The sequence below is a fragment of the Halichoeres trimaculatus genome, unplaced genomic scaffold, assembly GCF_033239565.1.
Source record: "Halichoeres trimaculatus isolate MK-OKI-2021-1 unplaced genomic scaffold, fHalTri1.1 fHalTri1_scaffold_23, whole genome shotgun sequence".
Lineage (NCBI taxonomy): Eukaryota > Metazoa > Chordata > Actinopteri > Labriformes > Labridae > Halichoeres > Halichoeres trimaculatus.
Window position 1 is genome coordinate 6,061,581 of NW_027437201.1, and position 19,476 is coordinate 6,081,056.

Here is a 19,476-nt window from a genome sequence, read left to right on the forward strand (position 1 = left end):
GGAAAGTAACTTCGACGTAACTTACAGGCTGTTGGAAAATGTCTTTCTGCATAGTGACCCCGTCTATTGCCTCACTATTATTTTCACAATCATTCCTCTGAAGGCATCAGACTCAGCTGTTAATTTGTGAAGTGGTTTCCAGCAGCACACCTTCCAACCAGTATGTTTCCTGGTTTACAGGTTGTGGAGCTGCTGGGCGTTACAATGCTTTTTGGATACCCTGATTTTTCTTTCAATGTGAGCTCTCGGGTTGCGCGATGGAAAAATGATGAAATTAAAAGTTGAAAATGTGCAAACAACAATAACCTGTCTTCCTCTTTACATGCTACAGGTCCCGAGAGGAGAGCTCCACTTTGATGCCCAGCCACAGCGCAGGTCCAAGGCTTCACCATGAACCGGAACAAGCGTGAAAAGGAGTACTACAGTATAGATGTGGGAGATTCAACTTTTATGGTTTTAAAGCGCTACCAGAACCTCAGACCCATCGGATCCGGCGCACAGGGAATCGTTTGGTATGTATGAGGGAAAAAAAGTGAAAATCAAAATAATCTAAATATTTAGAGATGTCCTGATCCTGATCTCAAGCTCTGGCTCGAAGCTAACCTTAGCATAAAATGTTCTTATTGATCAGTGATTGGTGTTTCAGCTGATTGTCTCATCTGATCTTGCACAGTTTGCTGAGCGCTCTGAATTCGCCCAACCTCGTAACCATTACGGAAAATAAAATAACATATGGTACATTGATGTGGAACAGCAACCACATTTAGCTTTATAACCAGACACATTACAGCAATAACATCTGCTTTACAGCAAGAAGGTGGGACACAGGTTTATGCTGCCCCTGTTATCCACGGTGTGTCCTGCTGTTCCAACAGCACAGTCCACGACAACATGTGAGGTGATTTAAACATCATGTAGTTTTACAACAGACGGTAGCACAGTGTTTTTGCTTAAAATAAACATTTTAATAAAAGTGAGAAAAAGAAGAGATCGTCAAGTCAGTGTCTGATATGTACATGTGTGGTTTCACACTGTCTTGTTGGAGTTGAGTTCAGGACAGCCTTAGATCTACCTTATTGGCGCACCGTATCATAGGGCGCAGTCTCAATTCCGTAGTCTATTTCTGTAATTAACCAATATATAAGATGCGCCACATTATAAGACACATTTTAAAACATACAGTAAAAAACGACAACAAAAAGCAAAACGGTGAGCTTCGTCAACTTTATTAAATGAAGTATTTAGTGTTCTGCCACAAAACCATCAAAGTTTTTGTCCTCCTCTGAGCTATTTCACTGTCCCACATTTCAGGTTCCTCCTCATCATTGTCTGAGTCAGACTTGCCGGCCGGTTGTGGTTCAACATTGATGCCGGCTTTCGCGAGAGCTCCAACAATAGAGGCAGCTGTTACCTTAGCCCATGTACCCACAATCCATCTGCACCCCTGTGAAGGAGTGTTTGCCATCCGTCATCCAGGGCTCCCATGCTGCGTGCAGTACATTCACAGGGCACACAGTTGATTTTTGAGAAAATTTTAGGCTTTTAAGTGCACCTTACAGTGCCTAAAATACAGTACATGTGCTGTGTTGCGTGAGCCTCACACTGGGGCAAGTTTTAAATTGATTCGATGACTTCAATATTGAAATAAGCTTGACTGAGTGAAATGGAATGAATACGCTCAAGACATATTTTAACTATTATTTTTTTACTATTCACTATCGTTAAAACGCGAAACCAAAAAATGTGCTACAGTTCCTCTCTGCAAACCCAACTATTGGATTGGGGGTCTCTATCGACAGCTATTAAATTATAAAAAATCGGATTGGTATCGGAAGCAAAAAATGCTGATTGGGAAATGGCTAATTAAAATTGCTGTGCCGGCCTTTTAGCTTGGCTAAATATTGGCTTCTCCAAGTTACATGTATGCCCTCCAGAGGAGCCAATTTTTTTTCTAACTCTAGACTTTCTGGACATTTGATGCCTTTGAATAAACATTTCTTCCCTTTTTTTCACCACAGTTCAGCATACGACCACAACCTGGAGAGGAATGTCGCCATCAAGAAGCTGAGCCGACCGTTTCAGAATCAAACCCATGCAAAAAGGGCCTACAGAGAACTGGTGCTCATGAAATGTGTCAACCATAAGAATGTAAGCGCTTTGACTTCCCTGTTGTTTTCTGTTCTTTTTTTTCTCTTTTCTGCTTTTCTGCTTTTAGATCTCTGAAATGTCATGATCTCTTAGTTTAGAGGTAGTTGTCCGTTAGATATATGCTTACTTAGAAGTAAAGGCTTCTTTCTTTTGAAATCAGTCTTGAAAAAATGTGATGCACAAGCAGCAATGGATACTTGATAGATTCATGAGATGAAAATGGAAATTCTAATCAGTAATCAACCAGTCTATTGTACTCTTCTTCATCAGTCTGCATCGAGCATAATGGCATGATAATGACTGGTGATTTGATTCATTGATTAAAAATAAGACTTAAGAAGAACCCAACATTTTATAGACCTATATCTAGCTTACAAACCTCTTCTTTTAAGTCATAATGGTGCTGTAAGCTCTCTACTAAAAAGACGCGACAGGTGATCTTTTATATAGGAACCATGTGGATGACTTCATTCTTCCTCCGCTGCTGTTGCATGATTTTATGAGGTGTTTAACGAGGGAATGTCCTGATGTCATTAATTTTTGATGCCCTTGCTGCTGCTGCTGTGGATCCTGCTGGTTTAGGGAGGCAGAGGGGCTGGTGGTGATGATGTCATTCGATTTATGTCTTTTGTGCTTTTTCCTTTTTTACAGATAATCGGCCTATTAAATGTATTCACACCACAGAAGACACTGGAAGAGTTTCAAGATGTGTAAGTATCAGCGAGCAAAATGACGTCCTCTCACTACCTGTTTGTGAAATCGATACAGGATGTCGCATGCTGTGGGCTTAGATGGTTGTATCTGACGTTAAGAAGCTTGTGTGTTTTGTCCTCTACAACAAGAACAATAATGTAAAGAGCACGAATATTTCAGTGAAAACCCTGCAGGTAGAAATGTTTAACGCTCAAGACTTTCTTAAACAGCTACATTCAGACAGTGGAAATGATTCATCTTTAAATAATCATGAAAGCAGACTAAAGCTGCAGTACATTGAATTTGACCGCATCTGATATAGAGCTGAAACGATTCCTCGAATGATTTGAGGTACTCGATTACAAAAAATACTCGAGTAATTTTCTGCGCCTCGAGGAATCGTTTCATTTTAAGAAAGATCAAAGAGTGTTATTTCAAATAGAGCTGAGGCCATATTAAGAGAGTTTTCAGACCCCTCAAGCTACCTCTTATAAAAAATAGCAACTAGCAACAAATCTAGCTTCTTTTCTGGAGTTTGGAGACTAATGGGTCATTCTACGAAACGGGTGCCATTTGGGTCCGCAACATTTGATGAGATGTACAAGGCAAAAAAAATGTGTCAAAGTGTGTTTACAAATTTTGGAGCTACCAAAGCAAGTGCTCTTATTGACATGCTGTATCAGAAAATTCTATTTCTTAAAGAGAAAAAAATTCATTTGAAAAATTACTGCTCTTTAACTAAACAAAAATGTATTTTATCTGATTAATCGATTAATCGATGGGATTTTTAGTAGAATACTCGAATACTAAAATATTCGATAGCTGCAGCCCTAATCTGATATTGAGGGTCAAATAAAAAAAAGTCTGCTGTCAAAATCCAGAGTCCCTCAACCTTCAAACAATCAAATAAATCTTGATGGCAGCGTCCGTTGTCCGTCCAAAGTCTCCTTTCCTTGCAAAATGCACACTCAAGAGGACAGTGCTTTTCATAAGATCAGTATTTTGGGTTTATTCGGCAGAATGCTTGATGTATTTCCAAGCAGACAAGACGTCCATGTGAGTGAAAACTGGCTGCAGAATTGTGGAGAGGGGAGAACTAAACTGAGACGTGGGGGGAGTAGTGATGGTTTCTCAAAGTATGACGGGAACAAACATGATTAATGCCATCCTCTAGAAGCTTTCTGTGTGTATGTGTGTGCATGCACACGCTGTGTCTGCTTGATTGGAGCTAAAAAGGAAACTGGACAAATCGTAGCCAGAGGGCTGCAGAGCAAACACACAGTAAGAGGATGAAGGAAGAACACTCCATTCACCGAGTGTTTCAGTAAATGTATACTTCTGGAGCAGAGTATATAACAGTACTTAGTTTCTGCCCATTTCCAGGAACATGATTTTAGGAACAGAAACAGCATCTACCTGTGAATTCTGCCTCTGTACCAAACATATTGTAAAGCTACAATAACCCAAGAACCAGTTACGTTTTTTTTTATTTCACAGTGTTCACTCACTTTTACCGAGATGTTTCTTTTCGTATGAAAACATGTCAAAAGGTCCTCCTCTGTGTGGGAGGATTGTCAAGTCTGATGATATAACAGCTGCCAGAAAGCGTAACATCATCACGGTTTTGAAAAGAAGAGCACTTACTGTCACTTTGTAAATGCCACAGAGAACAAAGTGCTGTGAAGTCAGGACAGAGGAGACTAAATTGCAGTTTTGATTATTTTTTCAGTTAACAAGGTAGCCAAGATACATAACTCAATCCACATGTAAGGAGTGTTTTAGTGTAAACCTCACTTTACAACACATTTTAACACACTTCATTCAACATATTTGTTTTCATTGAAGTTACTTTGTCATCTGTTTTAAGGTGTTACAGACATGTGGCATCAAGGCAAGGCAAGTTTTTACATAGCACATTTCAGCAAGACAATTCATAGTGCTTTACAGAGAAAACATATTAAACATTTTTTTTAATCTCTTTTTATCTTTGTATCTTTTATCCCTTACATTTTATTCCCTTTCCTATCTTTTACTCTACTTTTATTGTTTTTATCCTTATCTTGTTTTATTTCTGTTTTTTATGCATATTTAATGTTTGGCTCCTTAATATAAAGTGTATGAGAGGTTGTTTTGTACCCCTGTAAAGCACTTTGGTCAACCGAGGTTGTTTTTTAACATGCTCTATAAATAAACTTTGACTTGACTTGACAATAATTAAAATTCAATCAAAAGCAGATTAAAAATAATGATACAATAAAACAAAATAATTTAAAACAGATTTATGGTAATAGTTGCAATTTGGAGTTGCAAATTGTGTGATTTAAAAAAAAATATTAAAATGGATTGTTTAATTGCTCTAACAAAAGGCAGCAGTAAAAAGGTGAGTCTTCAACCTGGATTTAAAGGAGCAGGGCATTTCAGCAGACCTGACATTTTCTGTATCACTTTGTGGTAATGTCTCCCCGTGCATTCTTTGCAGATATCTTGTGATGGAGCTGATGGATGCAAACCTCTGCCAGGTGATTCAGATGGAGCTGGACCACGAGAGGCTGTCCTACCTGCTCTACCAGATGCTGTGTGGAATTAAACACCTGCACGCTGCTGGAATAATACACAGGGTGAGATGCATAACAAGCTTAAATCTTCCTCTTTTGTTTCTTCTCAAATTATATTATTACTGTTTGATATCTCCATTGCTGCACACACATTCAGAATAAAAGCACAGCTTGAAAACAAAGTCAGACACTTGATTGAAAAAAAAGATCATGCTTTTATTTTTGAAAAGCATACAGGAAGTGTCCTTTACATTTCATGACTGTGAAATTTTAAACCAAGCCTTTGCTGTGTTGGAACATGTAGCTGAGATATAACAAGTGGGTTTAATGTAACTGCAATATAATCCTTTTTTTACTAAATACGTATCAGCAAAATCTATCTTTCTACATTTTGAAATTAATATATGAGTGCTGAATATTCTTGTCACAGCCCTGATAAATAGGTTTTAGAGCAATATTAAAAGACACAGCCTAAAGTGTCATAAAGTATTAACCTGACGCATTATCCAGACTTTTACTTGACTTTTACCTGTTATTGCTCTGCCGAATGGCAACACAGTGCCAGACTGCTGGACAGCTAGGGTCACATGATTGAGGATTTCTCTCTGTAATTACTAAATAAACAGTTTTCTTACTTCATTGATGAGCCTCTCCTCAGTCTAACTTGCTGACAGGCCTGGCTCTGCCCATAATGACATTTTTTGTGGTGAAACAAAATAAGCTCTGGAGTGTTTTATTCTGAGAACCAACCGTTTGTTTTAATGTTGTTTCATAGTATGACTTCCTGTCTTGCTTGATCTGCCATGTGCTAATTGTTGCGTCATTGCTCCAGCGTCCAGCACAAACAGGAGTCTTTTGTATAAGCTGTGGAGAGCTTAGACCTGCTAGATCTGAAACATCTGAAATACAACACAGCAGAGCCAGCGGAAGCAAACACATTGATTAGAAGTGATACCCATCAGCTCTGACAGACACTAATCATGTGGAAGTTAGCCGTTAATGACAGCCAAATGTAGATGTATCAAAAAAGGTTAAAGCTGCTGGAATTCAAATGCTAGGTTTTAAAGACATCCCTTGGCTAACTTTGCTGCCTTCAGCCAAATACAAAAAGAGAAAACAAAATCCCAAATGCCACTGAAAGGACAAAATAAGCCAACTAAGAAGCACGGAACTGTTAACATTTATTATCTCCTGTGAAGATTCATAGTTTGGAGTCTGAGGATTGAAACAAAAATTTGTGTAACATAATTTCTGGTTTAATTCTTCTATTTTTGGATTGTCAAATGTATTAGCCAAGAAATAGTTAGGGCCTCTCTTGTTACCGTTTGCTTCTCTGTTTTTATTTTTGATATAAGAAGTAAGATAAGGTTATTTTTTTATCAGTAGAGTGCACACTAACTTACATTTTTCATTGGAATTCTGTCTTTAAAAGTGATGCGCCATTGTTCAGTGATCCATAATTTCCAGTAGAAAAAAAATATAGACAAACACTCCAAAGGTTCCCAACCAGACTCTATCAATCAGCCTCGTTGAATGGCATAAGATTATTAAATGTGAAAACTATGCGTGGTGCTGTGCTGAATGTTTGAACTCTGTTTCCCAGGTCATTGCTTAGCACGTCTTAGGTTCCAGAAAACTCTCAGGTACTTGGTTAGGTTTAATCAACAGACACAGGATAACACACACCTACACACCCTGAAGCACCTGCAGGAGTGTACAAACAATCCCTCTTGGATGCACACACAGAGTCAACAGCGCACTTCACTTACACACTCACACACATTGTCGGCACTCTGTCAATCACCCTCAGAGGAAGACGCTGCAGTAGATTAGCAGAGCTCCTCTTGCTCTGCCAGCCAGAACTAATTGAGCCACAGGCGGAGCAAACCAGCCCGGCTAGCGTCAGCACAGCCCGGCACGCAAAGCTTTCAGAAGGTGAACAGATGCAACATGAGTCATGGATCAGCAAAGATTCAGCTCTTTTGTTCTTGAGAGATCTTTGGCTCTGCAGGGTGATCAGGGTTTCCAACCACTCCCTGGACAATATGCTCTCCTACCTCTCCTGGCAGTCGAGCACAATCAACTGTGCTTCTGCTTCACTATTTGATGATTTCATCCTCTTCAAGTGATGATTGTGATTATGATCAAAGGAAGTAGTTTCCACCGTGGGCTAGCTGTTATCCTGCCTGACTACACTAACACTACTAGAAATCAAGGACATGAAGATGACCTGTAATAGATCTCAGACTTTTATATATATGTACTTTTTGACATTTTCCATCCTCCATCTCTGCAGTGTACAGTTGACATTATGTGGCTATGCAAAGTTACAAAATCAATCCATTTTTTTATTTGTGCAGCAAATTGCTGTAACTTGTAATTGACAAATGCTGTTTCTTTACCGTACTTTAAAGGATAAGTTCAGTCTATAAAGCTTTTACATTGTTTATAGAATGAAGTAGAACAAATACTCACCCAGAAGGCTTTCCTGATCCAAGCAGTGCTTCGGGAGATATTTAGATCCAAAATCATGCAGCAGACGTCCGTATAATGGGATCCATCGGGGCATAGACAGCACCGCTCCTAAAACTGCGTTAATCGTCCAGAACTCGTGTTTTTCACCAATATTCCATCATGGTCCGCTCCGGGTTAGTCCTCTGCTGCAGTCTGTGTCACTCCAGACAGCGCTGTGTGGCTGTAATGACCTCTGAACTGACGAAGACTTTGTTTACGTTTGCCCCTCAAAGAAAGGAGTCAGCTCTTCAGAGAGTACTGCGCATGCGCGGTGGGGCAAACGTAAACAAAGTCTTCGTCAGTTCTGATGTCATTACAGCCACACAGCGCTGTCTGGAGTGACACAGACTGCAGCAGAGGACTAACCCGGAGCGGACCATGATGGAATATTGGTGAAAAACACGAGTTTTTGGATGATTAATGCAGTTTTAGGAGCAGCGCTGTCTATGCCCCGATGGATCCCATTATACAGACGTCCGCTGCACGATTTTGGATCTGAATATCTCCCGAAGCACTGTGTGAATCAGGAAAGCCCTCTGGATAAGTATTTTGTTCTACTTCATTCTATAAACAATGTAAAAGCTGTACAAACCGAACTTATCCTTAAAACATCCGTTATAGCGTTCATCCATCAGTTAAGAGATTTGCTCTCTCTGACAACCGTTTCCTGGTTAATGCTGTTGTAGCTGCAACCAGCATTTTTTTTAAATAAATATCTCTCTCTTTTTGAGATATAATCCCAAAATACAAACCAGTTATCTCCAGAGCATTGCATCTTCAAAAATACCTTTTGTTCATTTTTTTTGCACAAAGCTTTAATTCCTTTTAAGTATCTGATTCTGAAAATTTAGTATCTAACACGAGGAGTGATGTCTGAATTGTATGCTCATGTATTGTGATGCCATATATGTCAATGACTGATCTAAACTGTCAGTGTGTTTTTTTCTACACAGGATCTAAAACCCAGCAACATCGTGGTGAAGTCTGACTGCACACTGAAGATTCTGGACTTTGGCTTGGCCAGAACAGCCGCCACAGGCCTCCTCATGACGCCATACGTTGTCACCCGCTACTACCGAGCCCCAGAAGTCATCCTAGGCATGGGCTACCAGGCCAATGGTGAGTGGAAGAGAGCAGCTTCTGGCCAATGAGGAGCTCCTGAGCTGCTGCCTGGCCTGCTGCATGGCCCCTTCCCCCCCTGGGATGTTTCTTCTCCAGCACCTTCCAACCACAGGCACACACACACAAACACTATCACAGTCACAGTCACACACATGCATACCCACCCCTTGTTCCTGTAAAGGTCAGACTCAGGGGGGAAGTTGGCATGTTGGGCATTGGTGCTTTGTGGGAAACTTCCTGTCTGGGGTCTCCAGTTCCCAGCAGTGCTTTAGCATGCCTTTGATGTGTTATTAAGAGATTGCCTGTCCTAAGCTTCTAACAGCCTGGCTGAAAAAAAAAAAAAAGCCAGAATGAATACAGGCACTTGTGCATGCTTCAGCGGATTCTCATGGTGCTCCTGCTCTGAAGGCATCACCATTTAGGACTAGGGATTTTGAAGGAAGGGTTAAATTATTATGTTTATTTCTTTTTGGAAACGTAATAATTTGCTTTGTGTATGATGGGAAGTTTGACACCAATTTGGTTAAATATGAAATCATATGCAGCAGACCATTTAGCTCAGCAGATGCTCACAGAAGGATTAGGTTGTTAACGAGGCCCTGTGTAAAGTTTTATGCAGATGATTTCATTGTTAATATGAGTGAAGAGTGTATTCATATTGGATGTTCTCTCGAGGACATTACCCACTGGCTACTCACTTTTTTAAGTTAAAGGTCCCATATTATGCTCCTTACCTGCAGTTTAATATGGATCGTTGATGTCTTCATGAAATGGTAGTAACATGTTTTGGTCCAAAAAGCCAGTGAATCAAGCACAGCAGCATTGTTTCCAGGCTCTCATAGCCCCTCTGTTCAGAATGCTCTGATTTTGTGGGCGTGACCTTCATATGTAAATGAGCCACCACTGATACCACCCCTCTCTTCATCGTCACTGAGAGCGGCGCCGCGAGCTCTGAGTGCACAATGTTTAGAAAACAGCGAAGCTCGTTTACCATAACATTACAGGCTGAAACAACAGGCTAACCGCTGCTAGAGTTAGCATCCTGAAGCTAACACAGAGACAGGGGCGACACTGAGGAAAAGCTCTTACATCTGCTCCACAGCACACAGCATTTAAAATACTCACATTTCCAGGGTCAGAGGTTTGTTGGTGGATGGTTGGTAATGCGCCTGGATTCAGGACCAGTCTATTCGCTAGCCCTCTGTTGTACTGTTCAAAGCTGGAAAAGCAGTCGGCCGTGAAGTGACTAGCACACACATGCACAGTTTACTGAGTGTAGCTGGAACATTTCCTTGATAAATGAACTCTAGCCACTTAGTCTTGTCTTCTTCGGAGATGGGAAGCTTGTGCATGGAACTATGTGGCTGTTTACAGCCAAAAACAGAGCAGCGATGGCTCTTCAATTTCGGCATTCTCCTCCCCGCTGCTGGAGAGAAATCTCTTCTGCAGCGGGGAGGGGGTTTGGGGGTATCTGCCCCGGTGAACCAATCAGGTCAGACTTGCTCCTGATTGGTCAAAAAATGGAATCACTGAAGTCGGCAAATCCACAAAATCCAAACAGCTCATTTTAGTTCAGGATTGTACATTCACATGCACTACTAAGTACAGGTTTGTCATTAAATATCACATTTTGTGGGCTGGGAGGAAAGCCAAAGACCCACAAATTTCACTAAAAGACTTAAAGTGATTTTTGCACAATATGGGACCTTTAAACAAAGCTAAGCTAAGCTACATTTACTGTCTCCTGGTTCAGCTTGACATTTTGCATTCAGAGTAGCATCACTTTCCCCTACTGCTATGTTAGGACAAGTAACCAGTATATTTCACTGTATGTTTCAAGTATAGATTCATATTTAGACAGATGGTTATTTTTCCTTTTTTCTTTTTTTTGACCCAGGACTCATAAAACTCCTGTTTGAGCAGGCTACATGGCAATAATGCTTCCATTAAGGCAGAGTCCTGTTAATACTAATCCTCTCTCATCCTTAGTCTTGACCCAAAACATTGACACTAATTTTTCCTGCTGACTTGTTGCATTTTGTTTGCTTATTCTCTTCTCCCTCCTTTAATGCTGCACACATGTAGTGGATATTTGGGCTGTGGGCTGCATAATGGCAGAAATGGTTCGCCACAAAATCCTTTTTCCAGGAAGGGATTGTATCCTTAAGCTGCTTGCAGCAGTGTCTGGCTCTTCATGCTAAGCAAAAGCAAAGCGCACCAACATCTGTCGTCTCTTTAGGTTATTCCTCATGTAACGGGTCGTATGGAGATTGTTTTTTTTTTTTTTTTGAGCAGCTACAGAAATTCTATTTCTCAGATTTGCCTGACACGTCGACCTGCCTGCCACCCACCTGCTCGTCCTACAGAAACACAAACTCACATGACTTTTGCTTGCTCTCCTGAGCAGCAGCACTGATCTATCAAGCATCGTGACAGTCACTCGAAAAACCTGAAATAGAATTTAATAGTTTGCTCCTCAATAGCTAGAAACAAAAAAGCAAAAACATACCCTCATCTATCCTCAACTGCTTCCACTCTGTCTTTCTTTAAGCAAAATCAAGATAGTTTTGATTTTTATTTGAGTAAAAAGGTGCTCAGTTTTAGATTTCAACTGTACATTGTCACATGTGACAGTGAAAAAAGCATCTCATAAATGAAAACTCCTGCATTTATGGATCAGAACGTTCAAGTTTCACACACAGAATTTGAAAAGGCAGTGAGGATACTGAGGGTGCGTGGATGTAACTGCAGAAACACTTTGAGAGGACCTTGAAAGTCAGTGTCTCACTTGTGAAAGCTGATGATTCACTTCTCAGTGCACCTGAAGCAGAACTGATCTCAAACACACATCCTTCTCTTAGTCATTCTGCTTCTTACAAAAACTTGCAGAAGGAACTCTTTATCACAGCTAAAAGACTGATCTGTGGGACACTGACCCTGGGTTTACAGTGTACTCAAATGCATGCAGTTCATTTTGTCTTGTTCCACACATCACCTTGCACCATGTTACATGTCTGTTTTTTAATTTTCCCTTTCTTTTTAAATGTGTTTTTTGTTCTGTTTTTAGTCCTGCATGCTAATTTGGTGGTTGTCATTTCATTTTCAGTTGATGTCTGGTCTGTTGGCTGCATCATGGCTGAAATGGTCCGGGGTAGTGTGTTGTTTCCAGGCACTGATCGTATCCTTAAGTTGAACCTCCATCCAGACTCCCCAGAAATGTCGTCTCGTCTCATTCTTTGTCCGACATCTTGTTCATGTCTTTGAACACAGTGGGAAAAGCTGCCAGTCTGCTGCTCCTGTTCAATGAGTGGTGAAGTCTGTGTTTAGCATTGACATTCATTTCAGTCAGAGAGGAGTAAATCCTTTCATGGCAAACATCGTTATCATAGCAGCTAAAGAAGCTGATACTCTAAAAGCTATATTAGCATTTTAACTACTTGCTGCTATGACACATTCAGATGTTTGGCATGAAAATGCTCCATTCTTAATTTTTACCCTTGTTGTCATTAATGAATGACCGCAATGTGAGTACATCTTAATTGTTGTGTACGAGTTTATCCTGCAGTTGTAGTTTATTTGCATGTTTTCTGAAACTCCTCCAACCCTGTCCTCATTATCAGTGTCATATGGTACACTGCACAGAAGCTAATGGAGACGCCATTTTACTTAAGTTAGTCAAAGTTAAAAAAGCATTAGTTTGAATGCAAAAAAAGAAACAAAAAAACATAGAAATCCCCTAATCTGTCTGTACACTGCTCAAAAGATCTTGTGCCATTTTTAGAATGGACCATTTTGAGCAGTGTATCTAGCATCTTCATGAGACTTGGTGAATTGACGAGGCCATCGTCACATAATTAATCAATTAACTAGGTTTTTTCCTTCTGTCTAAATTCTTGCTTGTGTTATAGCGTCCGCTAAATGAAACTGTAGAACTGTATAATGATCTCTCAGCTGTTTCATGACTGGGGATGGGTACAGAATTAGGTACTTTTATAGGTACCAGCCGAATTCTGCCAAAATTACCGGGTACAGGTTCACGTGAAATTTCAAAGGTACCATGTTTAGGTACCTAAATGCATCCTTGTGACTGTGAGGGAGTGGAAGAGAAGGCGATTTTCCATGCTGGACATGAACATAGCATTACAGGGTTATATACTGAAGAATAAATATGTTAAATTGAAAAAACAAAGATTTTATTATCGGACAGATTGATATTTTTTACCACATAAACACATTTAGTACAGAAAATTAGTACCCTTGATACCGATTGCCAGGTACTGGGCATCGGCACCAAATCGTTTCACATGTGAAAGGTACCCATCCCTATTCATGATACATTAGAGAGGTGGGCCTCGAACACCAAGGTCCGCCTATTGCTCTTGGTGAGGTTTGGCCAAGTTTGGGGAAGCTGGTTTGTGAAGCTTGTATTCTTAAAGAGACGGCACTTTAGGCAGAGGCTGAAATAAGGGTTTTTCAAACACCAGTGTGAGAAAATAGGGACTTTTAATTTTTGAGCTGTTAATCATGCAAAGCTACTGCAGGGATACCAGGGGGCAGTCTAGAGCCTAATAGAAGCACAGTAACCCCTCTTTAAGGTTTTAGAAGGCATATTGACTGCTTAAATTCTTTATCTGAAATAGAACAGAAGCAGAACTTGGTCTCAAAATACAGCTACAAAACATAAAAAGAGGTTCATTCTGTAGCAACTGTATCTAATAAATAATAGTCTGTATGTCTCTTGGAGTGACAGTATTGTTCATGGCGGCAGATTAAATCTTTTTAATACTGTGTTTTGAACAGTCATCACCTTTGGTACTTAAGTATTCTGTTAGCCTTTTCAGCTCAGAAGGGGGATTACTATACTAGATCAAGGTTGCTATACCATACCACTGGAGCCGCAGGTTGTGTTTGATTTGACGGCAGTGTTTTCTTGGTTGGGTTGCCTTGAATTTGTCAACTTGACATCTTAGCCTCAACAACTGTCTTAGTCTGCAGGGCTGTCATTTTGGTAAATGTCTTCTTTAAATTTTCATATGACAGATAAATTGGCCATAAGTTTTCTTAATTTAGAAAAACACAGACCTATTTAGAAAATTAAAATAAACAGGCTATGGGACAGTGAAACAGATACTTGGAACCAGACTTGGCTTCCCCTACTTATGTATTCATACCTGTCAAAGATAAGAGATTAGAAAAAAGCATCACCTGTATGTTTATTTTCGTAGTTCTCTTCATGTTACATCTGTAATGTCTTCTTTCATTCAAAAAGAAGTTGCACACTTTATCTGAATCTGGATAATTTTGAGGTGAACCCTGCACTTACAGATGTTAAAAATGATCAACATCTAAATCTCATTTTTTAGCAAATTTGTAATAATGTCAGAACACAGAGAGGAATCAAACCCAGATAGCTCACTTTATGTTATTTTGCTTTAAAATGTCTCTTCTATGAACCCATTCAGACCCTGAAAAAGCCACTTCTCTGACCTAAACCCAGTCCAGTGCTTTCTTAACTCTGTAACCTCAAGATATTGACCAGTGGAATAAGGTGATTGAGCAGCTGGGGACACCATCTCAGGAGTTCCTGATGAAGCTCAACCAATCGGTGAGGACCTATGTGGAGAACAGACCTCGGTATGCTGGCTACAGCTTTGAGAAGCTCTTTCCTGATGTACTGTTCCCCGCAGACTCCGAACACAACAAACTCAAAGGTAATTATGTTCTTTCTTTCTGATACATCTTTTCGACATTAACATGGTCAGGCTCCTTCAGGTTTTTTGAACTGCAAAGAAGCTAGTTCTCCATTATGGGTGGAAATTTGTGAAAAGTAACAAGACCAATTTTAAAATACCTGGAATGAAATTCTTGAATAAAAGGCAGATTTTTTGTTAAGTCAGGATTTTTATACCACAATGTGCTCAATCCTGACAGCTCAGAATTTAAACGACAGCCATTTTCCTGTCTCATGAAGAATTTACCATGTGTGACTTTTCAAATACCTCTTCCTATAATTGAAGGATTATAATGATGAATCCAAGTTGGCCCAGTGACTATTCCTCCTGGTGTTTGCAAACCAGAAAGAAGAACTTTTTTTTCTCTCAGAATAGCATCAGTTCATGTGTTACACTGCGTGTTTGCAGCCTTCCAAACCTCTGCCAGCAGCAAAGCCCGAGTGACAAATCACTTTTCAGCGGCTGCTTGAGATTAGGGACTTATTAAGGGAGCTGACAGTTCAGGACCAAGTTGTTTACTGTGAGGGGGAATTTACCTCAAGCGTGTTCATGTGTAAATGGAGAGAAGATGACAGGAGCGCTCACAGCTAGTGCCACGGTGCTGTTGCAAGATGTCGCACAAAAAAAACAGGCGCCCATCTTTTCCTGTCCTCATTAGTTTGCAGAAGCTAGAGTGTGTGACAGCGTGCGTTTTTTCCCTGAAGTGCTCCTGTTGAGCTGCATGTGTTGGATGTTCACATTAGGCTTCGTAAGCTTTGATAGGACACATCGGTGAGGCTTTCAGACAGAACATATGAACTGCAAAGTGAATGTCCTGAAAATACCCATATCTTCAGGTATGAAAGGCATGGACTAGAAATGCAGTCCTAAAATTGATCTTTAAATTCAATAGGCTTATCAAAGTTCTAGATGCTATACCCAAAACAAAAACACCCAAAACATATTTTACTACTCTTTGATTTTGTTGCCTTCGCTGCATAAAGAAAGCAAAATATTAAAGCATCTAACATCTAACCTTTGATTCTACAGCATTTTTCTGATATAGAGACATTCCATTACCTGTTGAGTCTTCCTACTGAAAATATCTTTTAGCAATAAAAGATAAGGAATTTGTTTGGTATTTTTTTTTAACTTATTTGGCTGCTGCTGTTGTTGAGATTTTAGGATAAAGGCTCATTTATGAATGACGCGCCCAGGGTCCGAGCAGCTTCGCACAAATGGATGACATCATTTTAGCACCTACGCCCCCTCACACAGTCCCTTCCACACGGAAAATTTCAGCACCGTGCACACTCGAAAACTTTTAACCTGCTGGACAGAGACACATGGACAAGATGGCGGGAGAATGGGATCTCCTAGTACTCGAAGTGCAGGCATCTGTATGGCACTTTACACAGAGATCACCTTGATTACCCAGTAGTAAATAATTCATGGCGTGAAGTTGCAGCCACTGTCGACAGAGGAGAGAAATCTATTAAAAGAGCCTGGAAAAATCTCTGTGATAGATATGTAAATGTGTCGAAAACAAAAGCAAACTTCTTCAACTCTTGTTTAGTACTATGGTAGACGTATGTTTGTGATACACTGCCCCCTGCCGTTTGGGAATGGACACCAACGGATGCTGCGCAGGGTGTTCAAAAAGCATAAAAGCCCCACGTGTTCTCTTGCAAGGATTTCCTGCGCCTGATTTCTGTGTGTCACGTTTGCGTGGAGAGCATAGCACAGCCTTAAGGCAGAGGTGTACTTTTTCGTTTTCTTCCTTTCCCTGTGGAGGGTAACAGTAACAGCTTCCTGGTTTCGGTCTTCTCTGGCTCCATGACGCTTCGGTAGCTGAGCAGCTAGCTGACGTGAGAGGGGTAGTGGGGAAGGACGAGATGGTCAACTAGTATGCAGCTTTGCAGCAGATATACTGAATGGATTTTTTTCGTTCTTTTTGGTCTTTAGATTGGACCATAGGACCATACCAGCCCTATAAACGGTGTTATTAAGATGTACAAAGCTCCCAAATCGTACACCATAGCTTTAAGGCAGAGTATTGTGAAAAAGTGAACCTTGCTTCAGGACTGTTCATCTAAGGCTGCCGGCTTCATCATTAACCACTGACCATCTCTTTTTGTTTCCAGCGAGCCAAGCTCGAGACCTTCTATCAAAGATGCTGGTAATAGACGCGTCAAAGCGGATCTCAGTGGATGAGGCTCTCCAGCATCCTTACATCAACGTGTGGTATGACCCGACTGAAGTGGAGGCAGTAAGTGTCCCTGAATTAATGCTAGTTGAGAGTTAACAGTCAAAATGAGCTAATCTGCCTGAGCAGCACTTGGTTATGGTTGTCATGTGGACACATTTGATGGACAATAGCCTAACAACATGGGCAAAAGACCAAAAAACTGTTTCCAGGAATTTGAATCAAACTGCTGATTGCTGCAAAGAAATGTGATGTCAGAGGAAAACAGTGAAGAAGAATCACTAATACAGATCTCTTACTCTCACTCAGGTAGAAAATGTTTGATTTTTGTTTTGTCAGACCTCATTCAGGAGTCTTTCAGATTATTGATTAAAAAAAAAAATCCTTGAGCAGTGTTTCTCCTCTTCGAGAATGATGATGCTCTGTATGCAAGCTGTGTTGTCTGTAAGTGTTTGGTGACGTTCCAGCACGCTCCTTTGGAACACAATGACTCAGCCAGTGCAAATTGATTTCGCCCATGATCAGGCAGAGATGAGGTGGATTTTTACCGTCTGCCCTCCCGTCTCTTCTCTTCTCTGGAATTAAACGACTGCAGAAGCACATTTGTTCACAGAGGATGCTCTACCACTACATTAATGTGCAGCTTATTGCAATCTGACCCTGAGGGAGACTGATAGATTTAGCTCAATGTGTGCTAAAAATTTTGAATATAAAGTTAAAAATTATTCTCTGAAGGGATAACAAAAATAGAGGGAGAAATTTGCTATTTTTAAGGACTGATATTGTCCCTCTGGTACCCATGTATTAGCTTTAGATGATTTACAGCCCAAAAAAAACGACTATTTTTCTCACTGCCTGAATGAACTGGACTTCAGAGTTAAAGCTTGGATATGGTACAGATGGCCAGTGTGACTGGGGCCCTAAGTGTACAAAATTCATTAAACTTACTGTGGTGCAAAACCTAGAAAATAATCCATTCTATAGACAAAAGTCTCTGTCAGTCACTTCAGTCTGAAGACAGTGAACATTTCCTGAAGGTTTCATTGTTAAGTAGGTAGACATCAGAAAGACGAGAATAGTTACCACACTTACATCTTGAAACTGAAAGCAAAGCAGAACCCACAAATGTGTGCAGCTACATGTAGAGTCGAATCAACCTTCTAGTGAGTTCATCTAACACGCTCCTCCTGTCTTCTTTCAGCCACCACCCGTGATCACAGACAAGCAGCTGGATGAGCGAGAGCACACAGTGGAGGAGTGGAAAGGTGGGGAAGAGCCTCTGTTCCCTCCCTTTGATAAGCTGTCACGAGTACTTAACTTTTTTTTTTTTTTTTTTGCAGTGTGTTGCATTAGGTTGGTCTGTGTTGGTGCGTTGTAGGCTGTGGGACTTTTAATCTTTCTCAAACTGATACATTTTTCCTTCTGTAAAGATCAAAGTCAAAACTGTGCAACTGTCTGCAGCACCTGATTTTAAAAGGGAAATCACTAAAACACATGCTGCTGTCATGCCCCCCCTCTGATATCCTGTTGTTGTTGTTTTTTTTAAGTTGTAAACTTATTTGTTGATGATCTGTTTGTATCAGATTATAAATATAGTATTATTATGTTGGTTTCCAAAAAACTGAGTTTTTTTTAAGCCTTTAAAAGTTAGCTTTTCACTTTTACTTCCAGAAAAGCTAGAGGTATCAAATTGTGTTTCCCAGTAGAAGCAAATTAGAGAATACACTCACAGTTGAGGATTTCAACCATCAAACCTCAAGTAGTGATGGGTACCTTTCACATTTGAAACGGTATGGTACTGATGCCCGTTACCAGTACTCAATGGTACCAATTTTCGGTACTTTTTTGTGTTTATGTGGAAAAAATTTCAATTTGTTTAATAATAAGATCTACATATTTTTTCAATTTAACACATTTATTCTTCAGTATATAACATTTCTATGCTGTGTTTATGTCCAGCATTGAACAACACCTACTCTTCCACTCCCTCACAGTCACAAGGATGCATTTAAGTACCTAAACATGGTACCTTTTGATTTTACGTGAATTGGTACCTGGTACTTTTGACAGAATTCAGTTGGTGCCTATAAAAGCACCTAATTCGGTACCCATCCCCAACCTCAAGGCATGAACATTTCTGTTTTATGTACAGTAGTGGCCATAATTGTTAGAACACCTGACAAATTTGAAACGTTGACTTTTAACTCTGATAATTAGTGATCTAATAATTTTGGCCACCATTCCAGAGTAAAGCACAACAGGAACATGTTGGCAAGTTAAAAAAAGGCAGCAGAGCTGATGTTTTTTTGCCACTTTTGTATTGTTTGAAATCTGTGATCTGTTCTTCCAGAGTTGATATATAAAGAAGTGTTGGACTGGGAAGAGAGGACGAAGAACGGCGTCATCAGGGGACAACCAGCGTCCATAGGTTAGAGGAGTTTCTTTCCTGTAAAAAGAGATTTAACAGCATTTATTTCTTCAGAGGTGTAAAAGTGCCGCTGTGTGTGAATGTTCTGAAGGTAATAAT

At 40.2% G+C, this 19,476-nt stretch overlaps 1 protein-coding gene across 4 annotated transcripts in view; it reads left to right on the forward strand.

Moving 5' to 3' along the window:
* mapk8b (mitogen-activated protein kinase 8b) overlaps positions 1-19,476 on the forward strand; it is a 34,619-nt gene that overhangs the window by 9,856 nt on the left and 5,287 nt on the right. For 2 of the 4 annotated variants that reach the window (XM_074662626.1, XM_074662624.1), the window contains exons 2-11: positions 332-512; positions 2,019-2,148; positions 2,800-2,858; positions 5,321-5,459; positions 8,864-9,029; positions 11,118-11,189; positions 14,561-14,743; positions 16,888-17,012; positions 18,151-18,214; positions 19,300-19,377. In XM_074662626.1, coding sequence (XP_074518727.1) covers positions 391-512; positions 2,019-2,148; positions 2,800-2,858; positions 5,321-5,459; positions 8,864-9,029; positions 11,118-11,189; positions 14,561-14,743; positions 16,888-17,012; positions 18,151-18,214; positions 19,300-19,377 — 1,138 coding nt within the window. In that variant the 5' untranslated portion in view covers positions 332-390. Of the gene's footprint in view, positions 1-331; positions 513-2,018; positions 2,149-2,799; positions 2,859-5,320; positions 5,460-8,863; positions 9,030-11,117; positions 11,190-12,138; positions 12,211-14,560; positions 14,744-16,887; positions 17,013-18,150; positions 18,215-19,299; positions 19,378-19,476 lie in introns of all 4 variants that reach the window. The other 2 variants (XM_074662625.1, XM_074662627.1) reach the window with 1 other exon arrangement.